The 18835-nt window shown below is 38.3% G+C and overlaps 2 protein-coding genes across 2 annotated transcripts; one reads left to right on the top strand and one right to left on the bottom strand.

The window, feature by feature from the left end:
• Positions 1-1392: 1392 nt before the first annotated feature.
• Positions 1393-2370, bottom strand: LOC110199464 (olfactory receptor 9I1-like). Its single transcript, XM_020974337.1, has one exon. The coding sequence runs from the start codon at positions 2368-2370 to the stop codon at positions 1393-1395; it is 978 nt and encodes a 325-aa protein (XP_020829996.1).
• A 13613-nt stretch (positions 2371-15983) lies between these two features.
• Positions 15984-16973, top strand: LOC110199669 (olfactory receptor 9I1-like). Its single transcript, XM_020974547.1, has one exon. It carries the CDS (start codon positions 15987-15989, stop codon positions 16971-16973), a length of 987 nt encoding a protein of 328 aa, XP_020830206.1. The 5' UTR covers positions 15984-15986.
• Positions 16974-18835: the final 1862 nt, after the last annotated feature.

Below are 18835 nucleotides of genomic sequence, written 5' to 3'. Positions count from 1 at the left end.
GAGGGTGATATATGTCTTCAAAGTGATCATAGCATTTAGACACAGAGGCTAGCTGCTTCAAGGCCCTCATTCTTCAGTGAGGCCCACAGAGTAATGACTGGCCCATGGTCACATAGGTCACAAAGGCAGTAAGTGGTAGAGAAAGGATTTGAAGCCAAATAGTCTAATTCCAAATCCAATGGACTTTCTTAGAGTGATAAACAGGGTAGTGGTTTGGGGACCCTGTCCAGGGTGCTGAACCTGGATGGTGCTTACAGTATTTCTAGTTCTTAGCACACAATAAGAATAATTAGGAATGTTTAATAATTAGGCTACTTCACGATGGGCTGAGGTCAGCTCCTTCTCTAGCTGCTGCCCACCTAAGGGTGCACTTTCTGTGTGGCTTCGGTTGTGTTCCCCAGGTGCAAAAATGCCTCATACCAGCACACAGTTTCTACTACACCAGAGTGCCTCTCAGAATGGAGTCAAATAAGCCCTAACTTGGAAGGATAATTTGAAGATAATAATAATAAAATTTGTCAGTTTTTGCCATTACAACTCATATTTTATAGAACGTAAGATTTACAAAGTACAAAATATGGGTCATTCAAATATCATTCTCAATAAGTATTAGCAATTTTATGTACATGGGGCACCAACCTGCTTCCTGCTGTCTGCTGTCCTGGTGAATCCTTGTGCCTTTCATGTGCCACTCTTATGCACTTACCACTTCTTGTCTTGCAGTATAGTTATCTGGATGTGGACAGTCATTGAATAATAGATCTGCCCAACTCTCAATTTTGTAGAGGTGGGAATTAAGGCCAAGAGAAGAGTAGTGATATTTCCCAAGTCACACAGCAAGTTTGTGGCACATCTGTGTCTCATGCCTTCTATTTCAGTGGCCTTTCATATTCCTACACCATGTTTATCTCTCTTAATTTCTTCCCTACTAACCTATAATGTTGTTGAACGGTTTTGTTTTACATATGCAAATGACACATATGCAGGTAATCTCTAAGACTTCTTCTGGTTCTAGACCCCATGATCCTTCCCAGATTCTAATAGAGCATCTGTAAAAAAAAAACGTCAGCAATTCTTGCTTCTGAGCAGCTACGTGACACAGTGGATAGAATGTTGGCCTTGGAGTCAGGAGGATCTGTGTTCAAATCCAGATTCAGACTCTTACTAGCTGTGTGTTCCTGGGAAAGTCACTTATTCCTGTTTACCTCTGTTTCCTCATTTTTGAAACAAGCTGCACAAAGAAAAAGCAAACCACTTCAGTATTTTTGTCAAGAAAACCCCAAATGGGGGTCACAGAGAGTTGGACACAACTGAAACAACTTAACAATAGCAATAATTATTTAGAGGAGAATACAGTCAAGATGAATAATGACTCACCCAGAACTACATCTCCTAGGTGACCCAGAGTCTATTGATGACTTTTCTGAAGGCAGCTTTCATCTCCTTGTTCCTCAGACTATAGATGAAAGGGTTCACCATGGGAATGAAAACTGTATAGAGGACAGACACCACCTTGTCCTCTTCCAGAGATTTATTTGAGTTACTGCGCATATATATAAATGTGAGGGTCCCAAAGAAGAGCATCACGGCTGTGAGGTGGGAAGCACAGGTGGAGAAGGTCTTGGCTCTGCCTCCAACTGACTTGATATGCAGGATGGCCCTGATGATGAACAAATAGGATACCAGGATCACTAGAGCATTAGCAAAAATCACAAAGCTGCCAAAGAAGACAATCAGGATTTGGGTAGTGGTGGTATCACTGCATGAAAGCCCCAGCAGAGGTGGCACATCGCAGAAGAAGAAGTTGATCTGGTTGGGCCCACAGAAGGAAAGTGTGAATATGAAGACTGTGCGGAGGATGCCTCCTAATAAACCACCACCATAGGCCCCAGCCACCAAGCCCCAACGGGTGCCCAGTGTCATGGCTGATGAGTACAGGAGAGGACTGCTAATGGCAACATAACGGTCATAGGCCATCACTGATAACAGGAAACACTCAGTGCCAGCACAGACTGTGAAAAAGAAGAACTGGGTAGCACAAGAGTTATAGGAGACACTCGTCTTGCCAATAACCAGTGTGACCAAGATCTGAGGAATAATGACTGAAGAGTAGCAGGCATCCAAGAGGGAGAGGTGGCTCAGGAAGAAGTACATGGGGGTGTGAAGATGGGAATCGAAGCGAATCAGCAGGAACATGCCCATGTTGCCCAGCAGGGTGATGAGATAGAAACTGAGAAATACCAGGAAGAGAATAACTCCCAAATTAGGATGGTCAGTGAAGCCAATGAGAACAAATTCTGTCACAGTGGTATGATTCTGCTCTGCCATTGACTCCATTATTGCCTGATTGGATAAGGGAGAAAATGGCATTAAAGATCCTGGATCTGGCATGCCAAGACAATCAATCATGCTAGGAAGGAAACTGAATGAGGGGTTAAGGGACACTTTAAGCAAAAGGGTAATTATCTCATCTCACAATAGGCAGGGTCAAAGTATATCTATGATTGTCCAAAACATTGTCATGGGTGTAGGAAGGCTAGGGTGGTTGCTAGTGGGAATAGAGATAGCAGGGTTCTTAGTCAGGAATTCAGCTTGCCATAACCAAATAATGAGAATGCAATAATGATAACAAGAACTATAGGGCAGCTAAGTGACACAATGGATAGAGCACTGGCCCCGAAGTCAAGAAGATCTGAGTTCAAATCCAACCTCAGATTGAATACTTCACACTTACTAGCTATGTGACCCTGGGTAAGTACCTTAACACTAATTGTCAAAAAAGAACAACAAAACAACAACAACATTTATAGCACACTTACCATGTGCGAGGCACTGTGATGAGCACTTTACAATTATTATTTCATTGGAGCTTCACAACAACACTAAGAGGTAAGTGCTATTATTATCCTCATTTTACAGATGAGGATTCTGAGGCAAACAAGTTAAGTGACTTCCCCAGAATCAAACAGCTAGTTAGTGTCTGAAGGTGGACTTCAACTCAGGTCTTCTTGCCTGCAGCGATCTGCAGCGTAGTTTCTACTTAGTGTTAAAAAAAAAAATCCAAAGGGTTAGTCAGGAAAACTGGTTCCAGTGGTAGGACATTCAGGCTGAAAAGTCAGAAAGGAATCAAGAGACAAAATATGGAGCACAGTAAAGGAGTTGGCCATTTGTTTGATAGTGTGGAATAAAGGGTCATGAATTTAGAGAGAGAGAGAGATGATCTATGTTCCTGTAGAAGACAATCCTAAGAGCAATGAAGAGAAGTTAAAGAGAGCAAGATTTCAACATTTTAATAAAAAGGCTCCAAGAATTATGACCCTCCTGAACTGCCTTGAGAAATAGAGCCCAATCACTGGTTCTCTCTAATTCAAATGCTGGAAGACTAATAAGAGGAGATGCCTATTCATATAAGGATTGTATCAGATGACATTTGAAATCTACTCACACTCTGAGATTCTACATAATTCTAACAGGATGCAGACACTGAGGGCTTCATTACTTAATTGAGAAAACCAATTTGCTTCATTATTCCACCTGCTTATTTACTTGAGCCCCTTGAGCACAATGATTTTATTTTTCCTTTCTTCTTTCCCCAGCACCTACCACAGTACATGACATCTAGTAGTCCCTTAATAAATACGAGTTCATTGATTGTTTGATCATATGGTAGCTAGAGTTTCTGCACTAGAAAGTAGCAACATATGTCTGAAGGAAATGATTTGAAATATTCCAGTGCAAATTTATAATTTCATCACTCTGGGTTATCTCCCTTGGATCTGGCTTTACTCCTCATAATGAACTTGCATTCTAATGATCAGACATATGTATGCAAGGATGTCCTCATGTACACATTATCCATAATGTTCATAAAAAAATACAAAGTCACCTCAGTTACTGACTCCCCCCCATATTTTATCATCCCTCTGGCATCAATGTGGGATTTACAATTCTTGTGCTGGTAAATAATCTTTTCTCAAGTTCCTGCAAGGTGGAAGGATTCCTTCGTAGCACACGACATTTATTTCCTCAAATCTTCTCAATAACAAAATGGCCCACGGAGATCAATGTTATGGAGGGTTAGAAGTCACAAGAGATGTAATTATTCATTTTCCCTTTTCCATTGAATTACTGAAATCCAGATTCTGAAGAGCTTTCCCACAAGTTTACAGGCTAAGATGGCAGACCTGGCTGTTACTTTGGATACATATGATTTCAGATGATGTATCAGTGGGGTGATTCACCAACAGCTTTGTCTGAATTGTTTAGTCCAACAACTAATGGGATTGATTTGTCCTCTCTGAATTTAAGAGGCATGTGTCTGCATGATCCACCATGGTCCAGGTGAAAGTCAGAGTGGCAGTAACAGCTTGTCTTGCTATATAAAGCAAAGGGGTGTTGCAATTACCTCTCATGATGGCTGTGGGCTAGTGGTTTGAAGCCCATACCTTTGCTACTAAATCCCAGAGAAGTATAACAGATAGACTCCCAATCTAAGGAAAAGGGGAGCAGAACCTCAAATCCAAGGGACAACTCATCAAGGAATTCATTATCTCCTCCTCTCCACAACAGAGGAAGGAATCTACATCTTGAGAAATCACGAGGCTCAGGGGAGCTGGTGGCAGCATGTTCCTGATGTTACTTCTGTGAGGTGCTCTGTGGCCCATGAGAAATGCAGCTTTGTCAATGCTTCAGAGATTGCACCACTGATCTCACCAATACAATCAGGACAGCCTGTCCTGGATGAACAGCACCTGAGCAAGGAAGCTAAGGCACATCTCCACAGCAAGAAATGTATTGCCCCATTTCACAGATAAAGAAATATGTTCCGAATAACTCACACACAATCAGTCAGTGTTCTTTCAATTAAAATACACTGCCTCAGTAAGTTCTTAGTAAAGGCCTGAAAAGTACAGAAGGCAATCCCATAACCATCCTTCCCTAGCACCACATCTGAAAACCCATGTTGGCAAGGTACCATTCTTCATATCTAGTCAACTCTCTCGAGCTTTAATTTAATTCATTTCCTCTTGTTCCAAGCTTATGTAATCTATCCAGGCTTTCCAAATATGACATATTCAATTGCTCAGCCCAGATGTGGAATTGTTGATCTAGTAACAGTTTGAGGAGTGCTGAATTGAAGACTCAAAGATTTATAACTAAAAGGAACTTTGGAGGTCACCAGATCTAAACCCCTAATCTCAAAAGTTGGATAAACTGAATATCAGAGAGGTAAAGTTACTTGTCCATGGTCACACAAGTAGTAAGGGACAGACCTATTATTCAAAACTATGTCTTTAAAAAAACTATGTCCTCAACTTTAAGTCCACAATTTTTTCTACTGTACCACAATATCTCTCTATCATTGATTAAAAGCTGGCAAAATAAATCATCTGGGGTCATCTAGTTCAATTATTTTTTTTGTTTGTTTTACAGATGAAGAAACTGAGCAAGAAAGAGGTTAAATGATATATCCAAGGTCAAACTAGAAGTACGTGGCAAAACACAGTTTTGAACCCAAATCCTCTGGCACTGCATTCAATGTTCCTTCCATTGTTTGGGGGCAGAGCCACAATGATGGAGTAAAGGCAGGAACTTACCTGAGCTCTCCCAAATTCCCATCTGACAACTTTAAAATAATGCCTCAAAATGAATTCTGGAGCTACCGATCCATTATGTCAATATACTCCTATTTATCTATTATAATTTTTTTATTAGAAACCCATCTTTGCAGATTTATGGTAAAACTGTGATCCTCTGGGGCCTTAGAAATAATTTCTCCCAAAGGTATTCTTTGTCTTGTCTCTGGGAAGAACTATGTAGATGCAGATAAAATGGAATACCTCAGTCCAGGTTATGATTTTTATTAATCTAAACTGAGCTAGACATTAGCCCTTAAGGAACCAAACTTTAAGGCTCTCCTTCAGAAGCAGCTTTCTTTTAATTCTACAATTTCAATTCAGAATGATTCCTCAGGAAGATAGAATGGGGTAGTGGAAAGTACAGCAGATTAAGTCACAGAATCATAAATTTAGAGCTAAAAGGGAATATGAAAGCCATAATATTCAAGCCCTTCATTTTGTAGATGAGGAAAACTGAGAGTTAGAGATGCTAAGTAATTTTCCCAAACCTACAGCTGAGTGTCACTGGCAGAATTCAAACCTAAGTCCTCCTGACAGAAAGTCTAATGCTGTGTCCAAGACCTGAGCTAAAGTTATGTACCACTTATTACACATGGTGCCAAGGACAGCTCACTTAAGTTTTTGGAGTACAATTTTCTCATCTGTCAAATGGGAATAATAACTCTTGCTCTACCTTCCTCACAGGGTCCCCTTAAGGAAAGAATTTTTTAAAACTTTAAATCACCCTGTAAATATGAGCTATTATTATCTAACTAGGTCCTAGAGCTAATTTTCTGATGGGCTATCTAGTAACAATGAGGCATCTGTGGTGGAGAAATGGAGAAAAGAAATAGCTCTCAGGGCATCTCCCCTGAAGACAATATTTTAAAAGCTTGATTAATTTTCTTCATTCTTATATATTAGCTACTGTCTAATATGATTCCTTAATAACTTTTTTAGCCTCCCATCAGGGTTATTGTGAATATCAAATGAAATAATATCAGTAAAGTGCTTAGCAAAAGACCTGGAACATAGTAGGTGTTTGATAAATACTTGATCCACTAAAAAATTCCTTGAAATTATTAATGACTTTAGCAAAGTGACAGGACATAAAGTAAAGCCACATAAATCATCAGAATTTCTACATATTACCAACAAAGTCCAGCAGCAAGAGATGGAAAGAGAGGTTCTATTTAAAATAACTGTAGACAATATGAAATACCTGGGAGTCTACCTGCCAAGACAAACCCAGGAACTATATGAACACAACTATAAAACATTTTTCACACAAATAAAGCCAGATCTAAACAATGGGGAAAGTGTTATTTGCTGATGGGTAGGATGAGCCAATGTAATAAAAATGATTAATTCTGCCCAAATTAATCCAGTTATTCAGTGCCATATCAAACTATAAAAAATTATTTTATAGAGCTACAAACCATAATAACAAAATTAATCTTCAAAAACAAAACCTGAACAATATCAAGGGAATCAATGGGGAAAAAATGTGAAAGAAGGTGATCTAACCATATCAGACCTCAAACTGTATTACAAAGCACTAATTATCAATAACAATCTGGTACTGGCTAAGCAATAGAGTTGGGGATCAGCAGAATAGATTATGTATAAACTACATTAAATGACCATAGTAATCAAGTATATGGAAAACCCAACAATCCAAGCTTCTGCAACAAAAACTGATTAACAAAAATTGCTTGGAAAACTGAAAAAAGTATGGCGTAAATTAGGTATAGACCAACATCTCACACCACATACAAGGTTATGGTCAAAATGCATACATGATTTAAATGCAAAGGGTGATACTGTAATCAAATTAAGGGGGTACAGAATAACTTATCTATCATATTTATGGATAATGAAAGAATTTAAGGCCGAAGAAAATATAGAGAGCATTGCAAAATGTGAGAGATCATTTCAATTACATAAAATTAAAAAGTTTTTGCACAAACAAAACCAATGCAACAAAAATTATAAGGGAAGCAGAAAATTGGGCTGTGTGGTTTGCAACAAATATCTCAGATAAAGGCTTTAGTTCTCAAATATATACAGAACTGAGTCAAATTTATAAAAATACAAGACATTCCCCAAATGATAAATGGTCAAAGGATATTTCAGATGAAGAAATCAAAGCTATTCATAGTCATAGAAAAAAGTGATGAATTATTACTGATTATAGAAATGAAAATTAAAACAACTCTGAGGTGCCACCACACACCTATCAGATCAGCTAACACAACAAGAAAGGAAAACGCTGGATGTTGATGGAAATGTAGGAAAACTGGGACACTAATGCACTACTGGTGTAGTTGTGAACTGACACAACCATTATGGAGAACAATTTGGAACTATGCCCAAAGGGCTATAAAATTGTGCATACCCTGTGATCTAGCAACACTATTGTTAGGTCTCTATCCCAAAGATAAAAGGGGAGAAGGACCCATTTTTACAAAAATATTTATAGCAGCTCTTTTTGTGATGGCTTAAGAATTGGAAATTGAAGGGCTGTCCATCACTTTGGGAATGTAAGAACAACCTGTGGTATATGATTGGAATAGAATATTATTGTGCTATAAGAAATGACAAACAGGATGATTTCAGAAAAACCTGGAAAGACCTACATGAACTGATGCATAATGAAGTGAACAGAACCAGGAGAACATTGTACACAGTAACAACAATATTGTTTGATAAAGAACTGTGAATGACTTAGCTATTCTAAACAATACAATGATCCAAGACAATCCCAAAGGATTAATTATAAAGCATACTATCCACTTTCAGAGAAAGAACTGATATTTTTGAATACAGACTGAAGCATACTATTTTTCACTTTCTGTTTTTGTTTGTCTTCTTATACAAAATGACTAATATGGAAATGTTTCACAGAACTGTACATGCAAAACCCACATCTGATTGCTTATAATCTCAGGAAGTGGAAGGGTACGGAAGGAGGGAGGGGTGGAATTTGGAACTTAAAATTTTACATAAAAATGTAAAAAAATTGAAAAGTAAATAAATGTTTAAATATGAACAATCTTTGCATGGAAGTGTCATCATACTGATATAATTTATTTCTCAGAATATCATAGATTTAAAGTTGGGAAGGTTGTCAGAGTCAACTGAGTCCAAAAACTGATGCATAAAAAGGCTAGTTGACCTGATTGGGGTCATGCAGGTACAGGATATCTGAATCAAGATTTGAACTCAGGCCTTCATGACTTCCAGCTCAGCACTCCATCCCTTCACCATGCAGCTTCTCAGTGAATTTCATCTTGCTAAAAATAACAAATCATCAACTTTCCATAAAAACTACAACTTTTTTTTAAAAATGAAACAACTAGAGAACAGTCACCAGATACTTACTTGATATCTTTAACAACTGAATTAAAAACAAGTCATCTTCTATTTGTATTATATAATTTTAATGAAATTTTAGTTCTCTGTAACAAAAAAAGCAAAATTACTCTGAAGAAGAAATCTACTAGCTTCACTGAAACTAGTGTAAGCAAAAGCAATGGAAACCTTTTATATAGAGGAAATATAGAAACATCAAGTAAAATGCCCAGACCCTGAAACTGACTGTTTATCATTGGGGTTCACAAATTCTATTACTAAAAGAAAGCAAAAAACAACATGTTTGGTTCTATGGTTATGTTATCCAGGGAAAACATGAAACCTAATAAACTGAGATGAAATCTGGAAAGTAAACATGCAAAAACATATTGGAAAAATAAAATTTTTTCCAAACAAAATTAAATATTTTGAATAAGCAAAAACATACTTTTTCTTAAAATCATAAATGCAGTATCATTCTTGCTTGCATTTTATAAGGTGTTTTATGAAATTGCTAAGTATAAAATGATTCTTTCAATGAGAAAAACATTCATACTACTAGCAACCATTGATTATAGTCAGGATGATAGTTGATGAATCATTTGCAAAGTAACTTCTAATTTTTCAATTTATAGAAACTAGAGTGAAAAATATTTCCTGTATGTCTACATACTTTTTCAATAAATTAATTGAGAAATTGATATTCTCACATTTGCACTGCAAGTGGATGGAGGAACAGATATAGTTAGAGATGCTAATTGATTAGATGTGTCCAATATGTTCAGGGAATCTCCAGCATTGCAAACATATAATTTTACACATGCAGTGATAGAATGACACATTCAAGGAAATTTTCAACAATTCTATTGGGATTTTAAATAAAAATTATATAATTTTGGAAGATTGCATTGAACTCTATACTACCAGTGCTCAATAGATATCAAAATTAAAAGCAGTTCTACAAGCATTAGCTTATTGCATGGCCTCTCATACAATTTTAACACATTGCCTCCTTCATAATTAGCTTACAATGCTGATCAAGATATATTAATGAGGGCAACATACTTTTTCAAGTTGTTCTGGTTCTGTTCACTTCACTGTACATTAGTTCATATAGATCTTTCCAGGTTTTTCTGAAATCACCTGTTTGTCATTTCTTATAGCACAATAATGTTCCATTACGATCATATACCACAACTTGTTCAGATATTCCCAAATTAATGGGCATCCCTTCAATTTCCAGTTCTTAAGCCACAACAAAAAGCTGCTATAAATATTTTTCTAAAAATAGGTCCTTCTCCCCCTTTTTATTTGGGATACAGACCTAACAATGGTATTGCTAGATCACAGGGTATGCACAGTTTTATAGCTCTTTGGGCATAGTTCCAAATTGTTCTCCATAATGGTTCGTTCAGTTCACAGCTCTACCAATAACGCATTAGTGTCCCAATTTTCCTACATTCCCTCCGACATCCAACATTTTCCTTTCTTGTTGTGTGTGGTGGTACCTCAGAATTGTTTTAATTTTCATTTCTATAATCAGTCATAATTTAAAGCATTTTTATATGACTATGGATAGCTTTGATTTCTTCATCTGAAAACTGCCTGTTCATATCCTTTGACCATTTATCAATTGGGGAGTGACTTGTATTCCTATAAATTTCACTCAGTTCTGTACATATTTGAGAACTGAAACCTTTATCAGAGATACTTGTTGCAACCCCCACACCCCAGTTTTCTGCTTTCCTTATAATTTTTGTTGCATTGGTTTTGTTTGTGCAAAAACTTTTTAATTTTATGTAATCAAAATGATCTCTTTTACATTTCATAATGCTCTCTATATTTTCTTTGGTCCTAAATTTTTTCATTCTCCAAAAATCTGATAGAACAAATCTGATGGATAAATTATTCTGTACTCTCTTAATTTGCTAACAGCATCACCCTTTATGTTCAAATCATGTATCCATTTTGACCTTATTCTGGTATATGGTGTGAGATGTTGTTCTATACCTAATTTCTGCCAAACTGTTTTCAGTTTTCCAAACAATTTTTGTTAGATAATCAGTTTTTGTTGCAGAAGCTTGGATTGTTGTGTTTACCACATACTAGATTACTATGGTCATTTAATGTAATTTATACCTAATCTATTCTACTGATCTACCACTCTACTGCTTAGCCAGTATCAGATTGTTTTTGATAAATTACTGCTTTATAATAAGTTTGAGGTCTGATATGGCTAGACCACCTTCTTTCACATTTTTTCCATTCATTCCCTTGATATTGTTCAGGTTTTGTTCTTTGAGATTAGTTTTGTTATTATTGTTTCTAGCTCTATAAAATAACTTTTTGATAATTTGATGGGTATGGGACTGAAAAATACATTAATTTGGGCAGAATTAATTATTTTTATTATATTGGCTCAGCCTACCGATCAGCAAATAACACTTTCCCAATTGTTTAGGTCTGGCTTTATTTGTGTGAAAAATGTTTTATAGTTGTGTTCATATAGTTCCTGGGTTTGCCTTGACAGGTAGACTCCCAGGTATTTTATATTGTCTACAGTTATTTTAAATGGAAGCTCTCTTTCTATCTCTTGCTGCTAGACTTTGTTGGTAATATGTAGAAATTCTGATGATTTATGTGGCTTTACTTACGTCCTGCCAGTTAGCTAAAGTCATTAATAATTTCAAGTAATTTTTTAGTAGAACAAGTATTTACTAAACACCTGCTAAGTTCCAGGTCCTATGCTAAGCACTTTACAGATATTATTTCATTTGATTCTCATAATAACCCTGATGGGAGGCTAAAACAGGTATTAAGGGAACATATTAGACAGTCGCTAATATATAAGAATGAAGAAAATTAATCAAGCTTTTAAAATATTGTCTTCAGGGGAGATGCCGTGAAAGCTATTTATTTTTTTCCATTTCTCCATCATAGATGCCTCATTGTTACAAGGTAGCCCATTAGAAAATTAGCTCTAAGGGACCTAGTTAGATAATAATAGCTCACATTTACATGGTGATTTAAAGTTTTAAAAAATTCTTTCCTTAAGGCGACCCTGTGAGGAAGTTAGTGCAAGAGTTACTATGCTCATTTGACAAATGAGAAAATTGTGCTCCAAGAACTTAAGTGAGCTGTCCTTGGCACCATGTGTAATAAGTGGTAAATAAAGAATTTTAGCTCAGGTCTTGGATAGAGCATTAGACATTCTGTCCAGAGGACTTAGGTTTGAATCCTGCTGGTAACACTCAGTTTATGATTGGGAAAATTACTTAGCTTCTCTAACTCTCGGTTTTCCTCACCTATAAAATGAAGGGCTTGAATATTGTGGCTTTTATATTCCCTTTTAGCTCTAAATTTATGATTCTGTGACTCAATCTGCTGTACTTTCCACTTCCCCATTCTATCTTCCTGAGGAAGCATTCTGAATTGAAATTGTAGAATTGAAAGAAAGCTGCTTCGGAAGAAGAGCCTTAAAGTTTGGTTCCTTAGGGGCTAATGTCTAAGCTCAGCTTTAGATTACCAAAGAATTATAACCTGGACTGAGGTATTCCATTTTATCTGCATCTACATAGTTCTTCCCAGACACAAGACAAAGAATATCTTTGAGAGGAATTATTTCTAAGGCACCAGAGGATCACAATTTTACCATAAATCTGCAAAGATGAGTTTCAAATAAAAAATTATAATAGATAAATAGGAGCATATTGGCATAATGGATAGGTAGCTGCAGAATTCATTTTGAGGGATTATTTTAAGGTTGTTCAGAGAGGAATTTAGGAGAGCTCAGATAAGCTCCTGCCTTTACTCCACCATTGTGGCTCTGCCCCAAAACAATGGAAGGAACATTAAATGCAGTGTCAGAGGATTTGGGTTCAGATCTGTGTTTTGCTATGTACTTCTAGTTTGACCTTGGATATATCATTTAACCTCTTTCTCGCTCAGTTTCTTCATCTGCAAAACAAAAAAAACTAATTGAACTAGATGACCCCAGATGACTTATTTTGCCAGCTCTTAATCAATGATTGAGAGATATTGTGTTACAGTGGAAAGAATGGTAGTGGGAATACATAGTTTTTTTAAGACATAGTTTTGAATAATAGGTCTGTCCCTTACTACTTGTGTGACCATGGACAAGTAACTTTACCTCTCTGATATTCAGTTTATCCAACTTTTGATATTATGGGTTTAGATCCAGTGGCCTCCAAGGTTCCCTTCAGTTATAAATCTTTGAATCTTCAATTCAGGACTTTGAAAACTGTTACTAGATCAACAAGTCCAAATCTTGGCTCAGCACCTGAAGACATTACATTTGGAAAGCCTGGATAGATTACATAAGCTTGGAACAAGAGGAAATGAATTAAATTAAAGCTCGAGAGAGTTGACTAGATATGAAGAATGGTACCTTGCCAACATGGGTTTTCAGATGTGGTGCTAGGGAAGGATGGTTATGGGATTGCCTTCTGTACTTTTCAGGCCTTTACTAAGAACTTACTGAGGCAGTGTATTTTAATTGAAAGAACACTGACTGATTGTGTGTGAGTTATTCGGAACATATTTCTTTATCTGTGAAATGGGGCAATACATTTCTTGCTGTGGAGATGTGCCTTAGCTTCCTTGCTCAGGTGCTGTTCATCCAGGACAGGCTGTCCTGATTGTATTGGTGAGATCAGTGGTGCAATCTCTGAAGCATTGACAAAGCTGCATTTCTCATGGGCCACAGAGCACCTCACAGAAGTAACATCAGGAACATGCTGCCACCAGCTCCCCTGAGCCTCGTGATTTCTCAAGATGTAGATTCCTTCCTCTGTTGTGGAGAGGAGGAGATAATGAATTCCTTGATGAGTTGTCCCTTGGATTTGAGGTTCTGCTCCCCTTTTCCTTAGATTGGGAGTCTATCTGTTATACTTCTCTGGGATTTAGTAGCAAAGGTATGGGCTTCAAACCACTAGCCCACAGCCATCATGAGAGGTAATTGCAACACCCCTTTGCTCTATATAGCAAGGCAAGCTGTTACTGCCACTCTGACTTTCACCTGGACCATGGTGGATCATGCAGACACATGCCTCTTAAATTCAGAGAGGACAAATCAATCCCATTCGTTGTTTGACTAAACAATTCAGACAAAGTTGTTGGTGAATCACCCCACTGATACATCATCTGAAATCATATGTATCCAAAGTAACAGCCAGGTCTGCCATCTTAGCCTGTAAACTTGTGGGAAAGCTCTTCAGAATCTGGATTTCAGTAATTCAATGGAAAAGGGAAAATGAATAATTACATCTCTTGTGACTTCTAATCCTCTATGGCATTGATCTCCGTGGACCATTTTGTTATTGAGAAGATTTGAGGAAATACATGTAGTGTCTTACAAAGGAATCCTTCCACCTTGCAGGAACTTGAGAAAAGATTATTTACCAGCACAGGTATTGTAAATCCTACATTGATGCCAGAGGGATGATAAAATATAGGGGAGAGTCAGTAATTGTGGTGACAGTATCTTTTGTAAACATTATGAATAATGTGTACATGAGGACACACTTGCATACATGTGTCTGATCCTTAGAATGCAAGTTCATTATGAGGAGTAAAGCAAGATCCAATGGAGATAACCCAGAGTGATGAAATTATAAATTTGCACTAGAATATTTAAAGTCATTTCCTTCAGAAATATGGGATTATTTTCTGTGCAGAAACTCTAGCTACCATATGGTCAAACAATCAACCAACTCGTATTTATTAAGTGACTACTAGATGTCACTCATGGTGCTAGGTGCTGGGGAAACAAGAAAGACAAAATAAAATCATTGCACTCAAGGTGTTCAAGTAATTAAGCAGGCAGAATAATGAGGCAAATTGGTCTTCCAAATTGTATGTCTGTCTGGTAATTAAGCCCTCAGTGTCGGCATCCTTTTAGAATCATGTAGAATCTCAGAGATGGAATGGATCTCAAATGTCATCTGATGCAGTTCTTATCTGAACAGGCATCTCCTCTTAGGTAGTCTTCCAGCATTGGAATTAGAGACAACCAGTGATTGGGCTCTATTTCCTCAAGGCACTTCAGGGGGGTCATACTTCTTGGAACCTTTTTCTTAAAAGACTGAAATCTTGCTCTCTTTAACTGCTATTCATTGCCTTTAGGATTGTCTTCTACAGGAAAATAGATCCCCCTCTCTCTAAATTCATGTCCCTTTATTCCACACTATCAAACAAATGGTCAGCTCCTTTACTGTGCTCCGTATTTTGTCTCTTGATTCCTTTATGACTTTTCAGCCTGAATGTCCTGCTACCGGAATCAATCTTCCTGACTGTCTTAGTCTTTTAGATTTTTTTTAACACTAAATATAAACTGGGCTGCAGATGGCTGCAGGCAGGAAGACATGAGTTCAAATCCAGCTTCAGACACTAACTAGCTGTTTGATTCTGGGGAAGTCACTTAACTTGTTTGCCTTAGAATCCTCATCTGTAAAATGAGGATAATAACAGCACTTACCTCTTAGGGTTGTTGTGAAGCTCCAATAAAATAATGACTGTGAAGCACTTAGCACAGTGCCTGGCACTTAGTAAGTGTGTTATAATTGTTGTTGTTGTTCTTTTTTTTTCTTGGAATTAGAGTTAAGTGACTTGCCCAGGGACACATAGCTAGTAAGTGTCAAGTATTTGATCTGAGGTTGGATTTGAACTCAGGTCTTCCTGACTTCAGGGCAGTGCTCTATCCACTGTGCCACCTAGCTGCCCCGTGTTGTTCTTGTTGCTATCATTATTGCAATCTCATTATTTGGTTTTGGCTAGATCAATTCCTGACTAAGAACTCCATCTCTACTCCCACTTGTGATCACCCTAGCCTTCCCACACCCTATGACAATGTTTTCAATAATCATAGATATACTTTCACCCTGCCTAGTGTGATATGAGATAATTACCCTTTTCCTTAAAGTTTCTCTTAACCCCTCATTCAGTTTCCTTCCCAGCAAGATTGATTGTCATGGCCTGCCAGATCCAGGATCTTTAATGCCATTTTCTCCCTTACCCAATCAGGCAATAGTGGAGTCAATGGCTGAGCAGAATCATTCCACTGTGACAGAGTTCGTTCTCATTGGCTTCACTGACCATCCTAATTTGGGAGTTATTCTCTTCCTGATATTTCTCAGTTTCTATCTCATCACCCTGCTGGGCAACATGGGCATGGTCCTACTGATTCGCTTGGATTTCCATCTTCACACCCCCATGTACTTCTTCCTGAGCCACCTCTCCCTCTTGGATGCCTGCTACTCTTCAATCATCATCCCTCAGATCTTGGTCACACTGATTATTGGCAGAACGAGTGTCTCCTATAACTCTTGTGCTACTCAGTTCTTCTTTTTCACAGTCTGTGCTGGCACTGAGTGTTTCCTGTTATCAGTGATGGCCTATGACCGTTATGTTGCCATTAGCAGTCCTCTCCTGTACTCATCAGCCATGACACTGGGCACCCGTTGGGGCTTGGTGGCAGGGGCCTATGGTGGTGGTTTATCAGGAGCTATCCTTCGCACAGTCTGCACATTCACACTTTCCTTCTGTGGGCCCAACCAGATCAACTTCTTCTTCTGTGATCTGCCACCCCTGCTGGAGCTTTCATGCAGTGATACCACCACTACCCAAATTCTGATTCTCTTCTTTGGGAACTTTGTGATTTTGGCCAATGCTGTAGTGATCCTTGTATCCTATTTGTTCATCATCAGGGCCATCCTGCATATCAAGTCAGTTGGAGGCAGAGCCAAGACCTTCTCCACTTGTGCCTCCCACCTCACAGCTGTGATGCTCTTCTTTGGGACCCTCACATTCATGTATATGTGCAGTAACTCAAATAAATCTCTGGAAGAGGACAAGGTGGTGTCTGTCTTCTATACAGTTGTCATCCCCATGCTGAACCCTTTTATCTACAGCTTGAGGAACAAGGAGGTGAAAGCTGCCTTCAAAAAAGTCATCAATAGACTCCGGGTAACCCAGGAGATGTAGTTCTGGGTGAGTCATTATTCATCTTGACTGTTTTCTCCATGTAAAAATTGTTTTTTGTGACCCCCATTTGGGGTTTTCTTGGCAAAAATATTGGAGTGGTATTCTTGTTCTTTGTCCAACTTGTTGTATAGATGAGGAAACAGAAGTAAACAGGGATAAGTGATTTCCCCAGGATCACAGAGCTAGTAAGAGTCTGAAGCTGGATTTGAACACAGCTCATTTTGACTCCAAGGCCAACACTCTATCCACTGTGGCACCTAGCTGCTCAGAAGTAAGAATAGCGAACATTTATGAAATTCTTTTTTTTTTTTTACAGATGCTCTGTTAAAATCTGGGAAGGATCATAGGGTCTAGAACTGGAAGAGGTCTTAGAGATTACCTGCATATGTCTCATTTGCATATGTAAAACAAAATCGTTCAACAACGTTATAGCTTAGCAGGGAAGAAATTAAGAGAGGTAAACATGGTGTGGTGATATGAAAGGCCACTGAAGTAGGAGTCATGAGATGCAGCTGTGCCAAAAACTTGCTGTGTGACTTGGGAAATATCACTACTCTTCTCTTGGCCTTAATTCCCACCTCTACAAGGTTGAGAGTTGGGTAGAACTATTATTCAATGACTCTCCATATCCAGATAACTATACTGCAAGACAAGAAGTGGTAAATGCATAAGAGTGACACATGAAAGGCACAGTGATTTACCAGGACATCAAGCAGCAGGAAGCAGGTGGGTGCCCCGTGAAAAAAAAATTGCTAATATTTATTGGGGATGATATTTGAATGACCCTTTTTTTGTGCTTTGTCAATCCTACCTTCTATAAAATATGAGTTGTAATGGCAAAAACTGAAAAATTTTATTGTTATTATCTTCAAATAATCTTTCCTAGTTGAGGCTTATTTGACTCCATTCTGAGAGGCACTGTGGTGTAGTAGAAACAGTGTGCTGGAGGCATTTCTATACCTGTACACAACAGAAGCCACATAGAAAGTGCACACTTGAGTGGGCAGCAGGTAGAGAAGTATCTGACCTCAGCCCATCATCAGGGAGCCTAATTATCAAGTATTCCTAATTATTCATATTATGTGCTAAGGAGTAGAAAGAAATATTGTAAGCACCATCCAGGTTCAGCACCCTGGACAGAGTCCTGACAACACTACCCTGTTTATCACTCTAGGAAAGTCCATTGGATTTGGAATTAGACTATCTGGCTTCAAATCCTCCCTCTGCACTTACTGCATTTGTGGTTTGTGTGACCATGGGCCAGTCATTGCTCTCTGAGCCTCACTCTAGAATGAGGGCCTTGGAGCAGCTAACCTCTATGATCACTTTGAAGACATATATCACCCTCTTTTGTATTGTTCTCACTGTCTGTTTTTTTCTCATAAAAACACTGTATTTGTCTTCGAATACTCTGCTCTTCTACCCCTTTAAGCTTCTGATGTCTGCCTTAGGGCCATGTGGTTCACTCTGGAAGGTGGCTTCTCTGCAGTGGTATGTAGTCTGGGAGGGAAATGGAAACCCAAAGTCTGTAGCATTCCCAGCAGTGACTGAGTCAAGGGCTTGGAAAGGAACTGAACTTAAGCATGAAGTGATGTTTAGGAAAAGGAGGATGACCTTTGGAATCATTTCCTCACATGCCACACTGTTGGGGATAACTGGGAGAGAGCTGTCTTTCTGGGAGACATACCCACTTGATGGAAGGTTGGTCCATCCCATTTGACCCTGTACCATTTTTGCCCAGAAACAAAGGACTTTTTATGTCCTTGTCTTCTGCTAACCCCAGCCCTCTTCTTCCATGGTCACTTCTGGGACACAAAACTGAGGAGGAGAAACCAGCTGTTATTGAACCAAGCACCTTCCCC

The sequence above is a fragment of the Phascolarctos cinereus genome, unplaced genomic scaffold, assembly GCF_003287225.1.
Source record: "Phascolarctos cinereus isolate Bilbo 61053 unplaced genomic scaffold, phaCin_HiC Scaffold_9;HRSCAF=440, whole genome shotgun sequence".
NCBI classification, from domain to species: domain Eukaryota; kingdom Metazoa; phylum Chordata; class Mammalia; order Diprotodontia; family Phascolarctidae; genus Phascolarctos; species Phascolarctos cinereus.
Note: the sequence above shows the minus strand (reverse complement) of the source record. Positions and strands in the feature narration are given on the sequence as shown.